Source organism: Coregonus lavaretus (genome assembly GCF_964263955.1).
Source record: "Coregonus lavaretus genome assembly, chromosome: 9".
Lineage (NCBI taxonomy): Eukaryota > Metazoa > Chordata > Actinopteri > Salmoniformes > Salmonidae > Coregonus > Coregonus lavaretus.
In genome coordinates, this window is record NC_139996.1 from 42,682,934 (window position 1) to 42,695,468 (window position 12,535).

Genomic DNA, 12,535 nt, shown 5'->3' on the forward strand with positions numbered 1-12,535 from the left:
CACTGTATTTCCAGGTCTCTCCAGAGATGTTAGATCGGGTTCATGTCCGGGCTCTGGCTGGGCCACTCAAGGACATTCAAAGACTTGTCCCAAAGTAACTCCTGCGTTGTCTTGGCTGTGTGCTTAGGGTCATTTTCCTGTTGGAAATCTTTGGTCGTGAACGCTCTGGAGCAGGTTTTCAACAAGGATCTCTCTGTACATTGCTCCGTTCAGCTTTCCCTCACTCCTGACTAGTCTCCCAGTCCCTTCCGCTGAAAAACATCCCCACAGCATGATGCTGACACCACCATGCTTCACCGTAGGGATGGTGACAGGTTTCCTCCAGGCGTGACACTTGGCATTCAGCCGAAATAGTTAAATCTTGGTTTCATCAGATCAGAGAATGTTGTATCTCATGGTCTGTGAGTCCTTTAGGTGGCTTTTGGCAAACTCCAATCGGGCTGTCGTGCCTTTTAATGAGGAGTGTCTTCCGTCTGGCCACTCTACAAAAAAGGACTGATTGGTGTAGTGCTGCAGAGATGGTTGTCCTTCTGGAAGGTTCTCCCATCTCCACAGATGAGCTCTGGAGTTCTGTCAGAGTGACCATCGGGTTTTTGGTCACCTCCTTGACCAAGGCACTTCTCCCCCGATTGCTCAGTTTGGCCGGGCGGCCAGCTCTAGGAAGAGTCTTGATGGTTCCAAACTTCTACCATTTAAGAATGATGGAGGCCCCTGTGTTCTTGGGGACCTTCAATGCTGCAGACATTTTTTGGTACCCTTCCCCAGATCTGTGCCTCGACACAATCATGTCTCGGAGCTCTATGGAAAATTCCTTCGACCTCATTCCTAGTTGTAGAAACATCTCAAGGATGACCAATGGAAACAGGATGCACCTGAGCTCAATTTCGAGTTTCATAGCAAAGCGTCTGAATAATTATGTAAATAATGTATTTCTGTTTTTAAAAACAATAAATTCTTAAAACCTGTTTTCGCTGTGTCATTATGGGGTATTGTGTGTAGATTGATGAGGAAAATGTTGTATTTAATCCATTTTAGAAAAAGGCTGTAACATAACAAAATGTGGAAAAAGGGATGGGGTCTGAATACTTTCCGAATGCAGATCAGAGTATTTTTACATCTACCAAGTTGTGCTGAAAAGGAGACGAATATGTGTGCATTTACATGACTTTCTTTCATTGATCCCTAATATTCTGAACTGTTTTCTCCATATATTCTAGTGAGTCTGTCGAGAAAATTCAAATGAAAGGTACACCAAATTTAAAGGGATGGCTTTAGATTAATGTACTTAAAATGCTGCTGAATGAAAACTCCACGAGAAAATCTGTTGGCCAGCAAGTGGGAGGGTTGAATTATATGTATTCAGAGCACGCAAGGGAACAACACCTGCAATGCCCATTACGCATCTGCATAAGGTAAGTCTGAATACCAACTACTGAGAAGTGCATAAGAAAGGCGTACATATCCTAAGTCTGAATCCGGCCCAATGTGAACTGCAATGTGATTTTCTTGCCGTGTAATTGAATGTGGAAGCAGATCTAGTGATACATATCCATAAACCATAATTCACCATGATTTACCTGAGAGCTCTTAATTTGGTTTTGGCCATGTATGATGTAAATTCCTCCCCAGCTGTGTCTCCGTTGGTGTTACCATGCTTTGTCTCTGTATGCAGGACAACTTGGGATGTGTAAGAGACCTTCACATCTTTTCTCTTCTCTTTCAACTGGGGCTGTAAAGAACATTAAACATCTCCCTGGTTGACTACTTCAAGGACATACATTTTTGAATAATCATATTCATAATCATATTACATTTCTTAATTAATCACATATTAGCATATAATTACAAATAAAAATATTTATTTCAGTAATGCACAAGAGTACCTTCTCCTCAGCATCTGGTCTTTGGTCCTCCTCTCTCTTCTTGAGAACCCTCATTTGCTCCTGCCTCTGTTTCTCTGCCTCCTCTTCTCTCTCCCTCTCCTTTTGCACCCTCTCTTCTCTAACCACCTCCTCCTCTCGCTCCCTCCTTTTCCTCTCACTTTCCTTTCTTCCCAACTTCTTCTCTTCCTCATCCTCCGCTTCTGCCTTGTGTTGTCTCTGCAGACGAGAGGTGGATGTGGTGGGGGTGGCTGAGGTAGAGAGGGTATGTGGTGTGGGGGCCTTTGCGGCACCGTTCAGGGGCCTCTGGTCCTGCTCCTCTGGGGCCTGACTGAGCTCCTCCATGCGCTGGGCCTGCTGCCGGCGTCTCTCCAGCCGCTGGGTCCAGTCACTGAAGCCCTCGTCCTCCTCCAAAGAAGGAGAGCTGCTGCTAGGCTTCAGATCACTCTCATACCTGGGACACAAAGAGGAGCATGGAGAGATAAAACGATCTTAGTGCCACAAGGGTTTTGGGAACTCAACCAAGAATAGCTAATGATGTTCATCTAAATGGTGACCTAACCTTTTGTAAGTCCATTTGTAGGCAATGGACAAAAAAAGGATGTTGGTGCTACAAATGTTTTGGGAAACTCACCCCTGGTCTGAGAGTGAAGTAGACTTTGCTAGCTACAGTTTATAACATGAAAGGCCTATAGGGGTGCTTGAATGCAAGGATTGCCTAACCGACCCCTAACTGAGCCTCAAAACATTATAGTCAATACTAATTTACAACCCTTGACAATGTCAGGAAGCCCTTAAAGAATGTGACAAGGAAGAACAAATCCAGATAAAACTAGCCATCACGGCTATAATGTTCAATCCCCTTTGAATAAGTGCCTGTAAATCCAGAGTCAGATGGTGGAGAAAGGACTACAGCTTTGTAATATGACCACCATCGAGGTGTTTTCGTTGGCGTGAAACATCCCAAAGTGCCAAACTTGTTCTGTAGTATGTGGCAAACATGGCTTCTATGGAATGTGCCAAACATGGCTTCTATAGAATGTGCCAAACATGGCTTCTATAGAATGTGCCAAACATGGCTTCTATAGTATGTGTCAAACATGGGTTCTATAGTAAAGTCTAAACATGTCAACTACAGTGTCAGTAAGAGCGACCGTGGCCCACACACAGCTTACAAAGCTGTCTCCCAGCGGCCCAGCGAGTGCTGGGGGGTGGAGGGATGGATAACAGGATGAGAGGTGTAAATGAGGACTGGAGCTGCTGAGCCCATCTATTAACACCAACAGGACCAAATCAAACACACAATGCAGGGAAACAGCTGGAACAGCCCTCTGTAGACTCTGGTGTTGTTTCTCCAGGTTGGTCCATATTGACATGGCTGTGGTCCAGATGAAACAGAAGATATGTTAACTACCCTTTCATCACCACACAGCCATTTTGTCCTCACCACAACACCTGCCGAATAGACATAGTGTTTTTCTTATCTTAGTTACAAAACGACCACAGTCACTGCACGATACCTGCCTCTAGAGTCTAGACTAACAATGCGTTGCTTTTCTTCTTATAACACGACCGCAGTCACCACACGATACCTGCCTCTAGACTAACACTGTGTTTCTTATTTTCTTATAACGCGACCGCAGTCACCACACGATACCTGCCTCTAGACTAACACTGTGTTTCTTATTTTCTTATAACGCGACCGCAGTCACCACACGATACCTGCCTCTAGACTAACACTGTGTTTCTTATTTTCTTATAACGCGACCGCAGTCACCACACGATACCTGCCTCTAGGCTAACACTGTGTTTCTTATTTTCTTATAACGCGACCGCAGTCACCACACGATACCTGCCTCTAGGCTAACACTGTGTTTCTTATTTTCTTATAATGTGACCGCAGTCACCACACGATACCTGCCTCTAGACCAATACTGTGTTGCTTTCCATACAACACGACCACAGGACATTTAGTAGTTTTATTTCACTGGGTGAACTTTACAGGGGTCTCCTCAGGTTAGTCCAAACATCTGCATCTGGCTGAATGACTCCATGAACCTTCTATCAATTACCAGAGGACGTGATTAACAGATTAGCAGCGCACCTCTACTTCTTTATTCTCTCCATCCCCCATTCATTAAAACAGTCCTGTAATGAAAGTCTGTTTCATCTTCGCAGGAGCTGGCTGAATGGAATGCTCCCACCAGGCATTCCAATGTTGATTAAACAGGTTAGCTACTAAAGTAAATTGATGTTTCCAGATGGCAGGTTATATATATATATATATATATATATATATATATATATATATTATCAGAAATAATGGGCAGTAATTGTGGTGGTTGGATTCTTTAGGTGTTTCGTCATGTAGATGTTGTTTAGATGTTATGAAGTGGTTTGTTCTGGCACCAAAGACACTACGCTATAAAGGCTACAGGCACCTGTTGGAGAGGAATGTTTGTGCAATGGCTCTGACATGTCATGATACTTTAATGACTCTGAAAACAACAAGAAAGGAAGCAGGTCTGAATCTGGGCTGGCAATTACGTTGTTGAGAGAGCAGTGTCAACGACACAGAGATTGAATAACAGCAAACCCGAAACCAATCTTGACAGTTGTCTTGAAGTTTGATCTCTCTGAACTATTATTTATAAAGAGGAAAATTAAGGTTACTTGTGTAACCCCGGTTCTCTGATATTATGAGTGAGATACTGTATCTCACAGTGGGATTCACCAGAATCTCTAAGTAGCTCGAAGAACAAATCATACACGTCTGTCGGAGACAGACAGATCGAGTGGCGAATGAGGGATCCCCTCCCCTCATACTAAAGAGCCACTCGCCCGCACTCTGATCATTCTTGAGCATACTGAACTTCTTCTCACTCATATATCAAAGAACCAGGGTTACCCAAATAACATAAAGTTATCTTTCAATTATTTGTTTCAATAGTTCACAGTGGGATATGGCCAACTCCCGTATCGCACATGCTCTACAAATCCATGCAGTCTCACACATCAACCCTCAGAGGCCCCGACACTGAGGGCAGTATGCGCCAATGAAGGTACAGTGATGTCTAGTCGGTAGAACCTCATAAAAATATGAGGGGATGCCAAACAAGCAGCATCACAAATCTTCTGTAAGGAGATGCCCTTGAACAGTGCCCTCTGGTGAAGTGAGCCCTCAGGCCCTCCGGAGGTTGGAACCCCTTACTATTCTAGGCCAATATAATAGCTTCCACAATCCAATGTGACAACCGTTGACGAGAGAGGGGCCTCCCCTTACAGGGAGGTGCCCAGGACACAAGGGTTGGTCGCTCTTGTGCATAGCTCTCGTCCTATCCAAGTATATGCGCAACGCGCACACTGGACACAAACGGTGGAGCCGCTCCTCTTCTGTAGAAGGGAAAGGCGGCAAGTGGAAAGCAACAAGCTCCAAGGCGAGACAATTGTAATTGCCGCTGACCTTAGGCAAAAAGACGGGGTTGGGCAACAAGGTAACCTTGGGAAATCCCCTGGCAAACTGTAGTCACGAATGGTGAACTGACAGTGCATGTAGCTCGCTTTGCGAACCTAAGGGTGACCAGTAAAGCGGTCTTAAAGGAGGGGTATTTAATCTCCACACTTTCCAGAGGCTCAAAAGGCTGCTATGAAATAGCTTCAAGCTCAATAAACAATTCCCATGACGGGACTAAAGGTTGGGAACTGGATGTAAGCGACACACCCCCTTCATGAAATGACATAACAAGGGGTGTTTTCCCACCTTGTCCTTGTCTAAGCCTATATGACAGGCCAAGATAGTGGCTAGATAGACCTCAACAGTGGAGAAAGCCTTCCCTCTGTCCAAAAGGAAGCATAAAACCTCAGATAGATAGCATTGGGAAAGGGGGATACCTAGTCAGTTATAAAACTGAATGCATTCAACTGAAATGTGTCTTCCGCATTTAACCCAACCCCTCTGAATCAGAGAGGTGTGGGGGGCTGCCTTAATTGACATCAGTACCCGGGGAACAGTGGGTTAACTGCCTTGTTCAGGGGCAGAAGGACAGATTTTTACCTTGTCAGCTCGGGGATTCGATCCAGCAACCTTTAGGTTACTGGCCCAACGCTCCTACCCGCCAGGCTACCTGCCGCCCCGTTGGTAAGGAATGATCAGTTTTTGGTCACACTCCATACAGTGAGTGTATAGCAGGAGCCCTAGCACTCTGGATAGTCTCAATGACTCCGGGAGGCAAGCCTGTCGCATCCAGATTTAACCTCTCAAGGGCCAGGCCCAGAGGGATATGGTATCCGGTTAAAGGGGGGAAACTCTCTCTGATCGCTTGGGTCAGCAGATCCCTGCATAATGATCTCCGCTATCCAAAGCTTGCCTTGCCGTCTGAATACTTTCCGAAGTATCCATAAAAATTATACTGATTCATGATTTCGACTGGCTGAGAAAAGCTGCCTACCTCTGTCTCATCCTGACTCCTGACACTTTCATTACTATGGGACAGCTGGAGATCGAATTTGAATATTTAAACAATGTTGCAAATGTCAGAGAGACAGACAGCAAGGTTTATACAAATATAATAATAATAATATGCCATTTAGCAGACATCTGTTGTTGAAAACTAAATGTTAGTCTAAAAGAAATGTGAGATAATGTCTACCAGCTTTTTATAGTGGAGATCAAGTTTATAAATTGCCTGGCTGGGCTGATGAGACAGTGGATTGCGCAGTCAGATGGAACAGAGTAAATAGGCATTTTAATGTCATAGAATTAGCCGGTGATAACGTGTGGAATAGACAGCAGCTGGAATGCAGTTTTAATCAATCAGCATTCAGGATTAGACCCACCCGTTGTATACTACATATTATAATAAGGTATACCACCTTATTGTATCCAACAATGGCATTTACATAGGCTTTTAGGGAACTCATACACTGAAGCTACAAAATTGTTAATATTCAATCTTAACACGTGATAACTGCAACAGAACAGATGAAACGGAGAGACATTTACTTTCATGGGTGGTTAAAAATAACTATTTGAAGGCCACGCCCCTACTAAACTACGCCTCCGGTCTTCTGATCTGACCCACTGTGTCATATCTCAATAATCCAGCACCAATAACCCAGCATCCAGTATCAATAACCCAGCAGTTTTTAAAGAAAACAACCCAACTATGTGACCCATCGCCTGCAACCCAGCAGTTGCAGGCGATGAGTCGCCACTCGACCTGTCTGTCTCTGACAGACGTGTTTGATTGGTTCTTCGAGCTACATAGAGATTCTTGTGAATGCCTCTGTAAAATATCAAAATGAATAATTGAAAGAGAACAGTTAGTGCTTGAAACAGTTTGGTAATTTCCCCATGCCTGTTTTATGATCAAGCAACAATTACATGTCAAGTCATTCACTACGGTTTAGAAACGTGGAGCCATTGACATGATCGGCTGTTTTTACTCTCTCTTCTCCCAACTTGCAGAAGGTGTTGGACAGACAGTCTGTAATTAAATCTGTGAGATTAAAAGTGGCAGTTATGCTAAGGGCCATGACATAGTAGTCATTTTCCAAGACACATTCTTCTGAGATGCTGTAATGGGAAGGCAGCTGTGTGTTCTTCTTCACAAGGAGAGAGTGAATGAACGAGTGCAGGAGAGAGAAAGAGAAAAGAGAGAGAATGAACAAGTGGGGGAGAGAGGGAGCTAGAGAGAGGGAGCTAGAGAGAGGGAGCTAGAGAGAGGGAGCTAGAGAGAGGGAGGGAGAGAGAGAGCGGGAGGGACAGAGAAGGAGGGAGAGAGAGAGAGAGAAGGAGGGAGAGAGAGAGAGAGAGAGAGAGAGAGAGAGAGAGAGAGAGAGAGAGAGAGAGAGAGAGAGAAGGATTAAGAGGAGACATGTGGAGATGTGGAGATTATTGGCTTTTCCCAAAGGAAATATTTATTTGTTGTAACCACGCATCCTCAGGATAGTGGAGCAGATCCATAAACAACTAAATGTATGGCAAGCAGGGGGAACTAACCATCCCAGTAGCACTCCCATGATATGATAGACTGAGGCATCCACAGCTGGGAAGTCTGACAAACACCCCTTAATATAAATCATTACATCAGTACAATCCAAAACATACTGTAATAGTGTAATAGAGAAACTGTAGTTTAGATTTGAGAGATGGGACATAAATGAGTGGGTGAATGAGTAATGTGGGACAGGGGTGATAGGAAATGAGTAATGCCTGATCTACTATAGGTTCAATAACTCCATTATCATCTTGGATGAGTCACAGTATAGTACACTCTTAGAAAAAAAGAGTTCCAAAAGAGTTCCTCGGCTGTCCACATAGGATAACCCTTTTTGGCTCCAGGTAGAACCCTTCTGAGTTCCATGTAGAATCCTCTGTGGAAAGGGTTCTACATGGAACACAAAAGGGTCCTACCTGGAACCAAAAGCGTTCTACCTGGAATCAAATAGGGTTCTTCAAAGGGTTCTCCTATGGGGACAGCCGAGGAACCCTTTTAGGTTCTAGATAGCACCTTTTTTTCTAAGAGTGTATTTGGGTACTTACAGGCCGTCCTCAGCCAGGGCCACATTGTCCAGTGAAGGGCCTTTGGGTTCCGAGGTGCTGCTACTGCCCATGCTGCGGAAGGACTCCCGGGCCCTGCGCCGACGCTCTCGCTCCACCTCCTCTGCATCCTCAACGCTCCTTTGGGTGGTGATTCTGTGGAGAGCCGGGGAGAAGAAGCATTGTTTAAAGCTATAGTCTGAGATTTGAAAAACAACAAAATGGGTCCTTGCCGCTTGTTTCGGTATACAGCTGAGATATGGGGCTAGGGAACAAATATATCAATAATTTAAATGACCATTGAACAGCTTTCTAAATCACAGATTTTAGCTTTAGAACCTACAGTACATAAGAAACAGTTTTCAGCCTCATGTGTGTCACGCTCTGGCTCCGGGACTCTGTAATTTGAGCCAGGGTGTGTTCATTCATTGGGTGTATTTCTATGTTTGTATTTCTGTTGGGTTCATTTCTATGTTTGGTCAATGACTCCCAATCGGAGGTAACGAGTGTCAGCTGTCGGCTCGTTATCTCTGATTGGGAGCCATATTTAATCTGTATGTTTTCCTGTGGGTGTTGTGGGTTTTTGTTCCGTTTCGGTATGTTTAACCGTTGGACTTCACGAGTCGTGTTTTGGTTTGTTCGTTACTTTAATTAAAATAAAGTCATGTTTGTATCACACGCTGCGCCTTGGTCCGCTTCCTGTAACGACGATCGTGACAATGTGTCTTTGAGTGTTTTATTTATTGCAGACATGGTTTCCCTGAGTCATCGTGCTGGACTCGGCCTGGGCTCGGCCTGGGCTCTCCCAAGAATATGTTTTTAAACAATGCCTCAGCCCTCCGCTAGCCCAACGTTCAGCTCGCCACGAAGGAGAGATGACATCCCAACGGAATATCGAAAACACTACAACATCACCCTGTGTTTATCTCACCAGTAAACACACACACACGTGGCTCTCCTTATGTTTGCATTTCACTGCAACAACACATTTATCACAACAGTGTAAACCACTTTCTCAATGGCAGAACAAACCAAACTCCCTGTGGAACGCAAAAAAAAGGTTTTAAAGTTCACTCTTGCTGATTTAGACATTTAGACATTTCCTGGAAGTGCATGACATCTGTTTTTCAGTGTTTATGAGGAGCAGATACTACAGCACATATGGACGTGTCTGCTGTGCTGTATGTCTCTGTTGTGTAGAGAAGGGACCATGGTATTAGCCTCAGGGTGAATACACACACACTCATGCACGCACCAAACACACACACACACACACACACACAAACGTTGTATTAGCCTAAGGGGGAATGCAGGAGGACTGGTGGTCAATAGGTTCCATCTGTGTGTCAGGGTGTCAGATGACAACACTCACATCCATTTGGCTTCTGGATCAATTAAGGCAGGCTCAGGTCACTAATAGGGCCCTAATGTGTCCCAGACCCATGGCCCTGTGTGTGTGTGTGTGTGTGTGTGTGTGTGTGTGTGTGTGTGTGTGTGTGTGTGTGTGTGTTGTTACCACCACCTGAGACTCTCCATCTTACAACACCCCCTATAAAGGACCATGCAACTGGAATGGTCCGTAAAATCAGCCCCCCACCACCCATTAGTAATTTTTGGTTACAAGCAATAGCATCAGCTACGTCCCCTCATTCCCCTCTCCTCCCTTTCCCTTCAGGCACTTTCTTTCTTTCCTGTTCTCTATTATCTTACCAGTTACGTCAGTGTGAGTAGGTAGGAGAGAGAGAGGAAGCGAGGGATGGGGCGAGGGTGAAAAGGTGAAAGGGTCAGAACACAGCTGGATCTCAGTTACCCCAATACATTTAACTGTTTTCAATTTTGGTTTCCTTCACAATCAGAACTGGTGGCCAGGGGAGGATGACCAAACCAAGTGTCCAAAACCACTGAGTGGTGAACCAGGAAGATATTTCATGATTTCACAAAGGCGATTTCACAGTCGGGTTGTATAACACGACACATCAGTTATGACATAAAATATACTTTTTATGAGTTTTTCTCAACAACAAAAAATGGACACAACCATTGTGGAGACAAGGATGGAAGCACACGTTCCCCGTTGGTATGGTAGTAGGGGACATGGCAGGACCAAGGCTCTGACTTAACTTTTATACCCTCTTATTATTTTTCCTTTAATCAGCATTATGGGATTATCTCATTCTTGGCACCAGTCAAACGTCTCACTCAGATGATGATGTCATTCATCTTTTGATAACTGGATTATAGATGGCCTTTCTTTCTTTGTCATCCTCTTTCACTCACTGAATCCGTTCTTGTTTAAACCTAATCGAAATTACCCATTTTCTCACTTCTTGTCATCTTTCAGATCTGTAACCGATCTGTAATAGCTTTATTTCCATGAATTCACTCTCACAGTAGTGTCACGATCGTCTTGAGAAGAAGTGGACCAATGCGCAGCGTGATAAGTGAACATACTTCTTTTATTCCAGAACAAAACAACAAACGATACGAAACGTGCAGTCCTACGGTTACACAAACCAAACGGAACAAGATCCCACAACACACTGTGGAAAACAGGCTGCCTAAGTATGGTTCCCAATCAGAGACAACAAGCAACAGCTGATTCACGTTGCCTCTGATTGAGAACCACACCGGCCAACATAGAAACAAATGAACTAGAATATCACCCTAGCACACAAAACACAAAGAAACAACACACCCTGGCTCAACATAACAGAGTCCCAGAGCCAGGGCGTGACAAGTAGTGAGAAAAGACACTCCAAAGAATCTGGTTTACAGAATCTGGTTGACATTGGGGCTTATGTTACCTTTCCTGACAATTGTAACAATGTCTAAGCTCGACATCCTCTGAATAATGTTCAAAAGCAACAGCCGCAGGGCCAAGGAGCCAGAATGTAGAGGGAATGTATTTTGGGCGGTTTTGCCCCATTGTAAATTCACACCAGAGCAAGCCTGAGCATGCCACTGCTGTCGCCACACAAAACTGAAGACAAACAGGCAAATGCCTCTCCGAAGCAGATGGCTCGGTGTTGTGTGTCACAGGTGAGTGTGATTAGCAGAGTTCCTGGAACGGTTTCAGTATGATATGTTAGATTAATGAATAAAGACAGACACGAATGTCAAGTTCAATAGCCATGTTCAAGTATTGTACAAGTCACTACATGCAGGGTCTGGATACAGAACAGCTAGCCATTTACCTATCAACTATACCCCTTAACATCATCCTTTTCAATAGAAAGTGCAAACGTAACAGTACAACATTGAGTTCTTAACTGTCAAGCAATAACAAATGAAAAGGCATTGCATTTTATTTTCACTTCAGTTGTTGTCTTTCTTTTTATGACATTTTTTATCAACTCTCATAACAGAGAACAGTTTAACAGTTTAACAGTCCCTTGCTTACAGAGTAAAACAGAGCGACAGAGCGTTGTATACGGTCCGTTCCAAAATTTGAGCCGCACAAAAGTGCGTAGAACTTGTGTAGTTTTATAAAGTGTGTAGCGGCCTTAAGCCTTTCCGGTGGCTTACACAGCCATCCCACCAATGACTATGTGTGGGCTCTGACAGGGGTAGGGTTCGGGCCATGAGCTGGTGTGCTTGGTGGGGGAGGAGGCCTCAGCCTCAGTTGGCTCATGTCTCATGTCTCATGTCTCAGTTCTGCACCCCTTGCCCTTAGTCCTGGACTGTGATCCAGCTCATCCAGGTGAGTGTATGGCGTGTTGTTTGGTGTCTTCTCTGCTATGCGGCGATAGAGAGAGCCACCGACATCCACCAGGTAAGAACGTGGTGCGGCTTTCTGTAGGCACGTGCCCAACCTCGTACCCACCTCCAGCTCTGGTAGGTCTCGAGCAGTCCGGTCATAGAAACATTTAGCGAGCTGCTTTCTGTCGAACAGTTTGTCCGTGATGCCACCCACGATGCAGGGCTCTAGTAGCTTGTTGGCTACGGGGATGGGAGTCTTCAGACATCTCGATAGAAGGCTAGGCGCTGGGCTGCTGTCCATGTTTTCGGTGGGTGTGTTCCGCCACTGTAAGATGGCTTTTATCAGGAGTCGTTTCTGTCACGCAAGGCCTTGCGACCAGCTGGGCCTTCACAGCCACTTTCATTGCAATGGGCA

The 12,535-nt window shown here is 44.8% G+C and overlaps 1 protein-coding gene across 1 annotated transcript in view; it reads right to left on the reverse strand.

Annotated features, from left to right (window-relative positions):
- Positions 1-12,535, reverse strand: part of LOC311134423 (uncharacterized protein) — a gene marked incomplete at its 5' end in the record, with an annotated part of 63,254 nt that overhangs the window by 32,777 nt on the left and 17,942 nt on the right. The window contains 3 exons of the mRNA XM_084168102.1: positions 1,578-1,729; positions 1,884-2,334; positions 8,425-8,577. Coding sequence (XP_084024228.1) covers positions 1,578-1,729; positions 1,884-2,334; positions 8,425-8,577 — 756 coding nt within the window. The remainder of the gene's footprint in view (positions 1-1,577; positions 1,730-1,883; positions 2,335-8,424; positions 8,578-12,535) is intronic.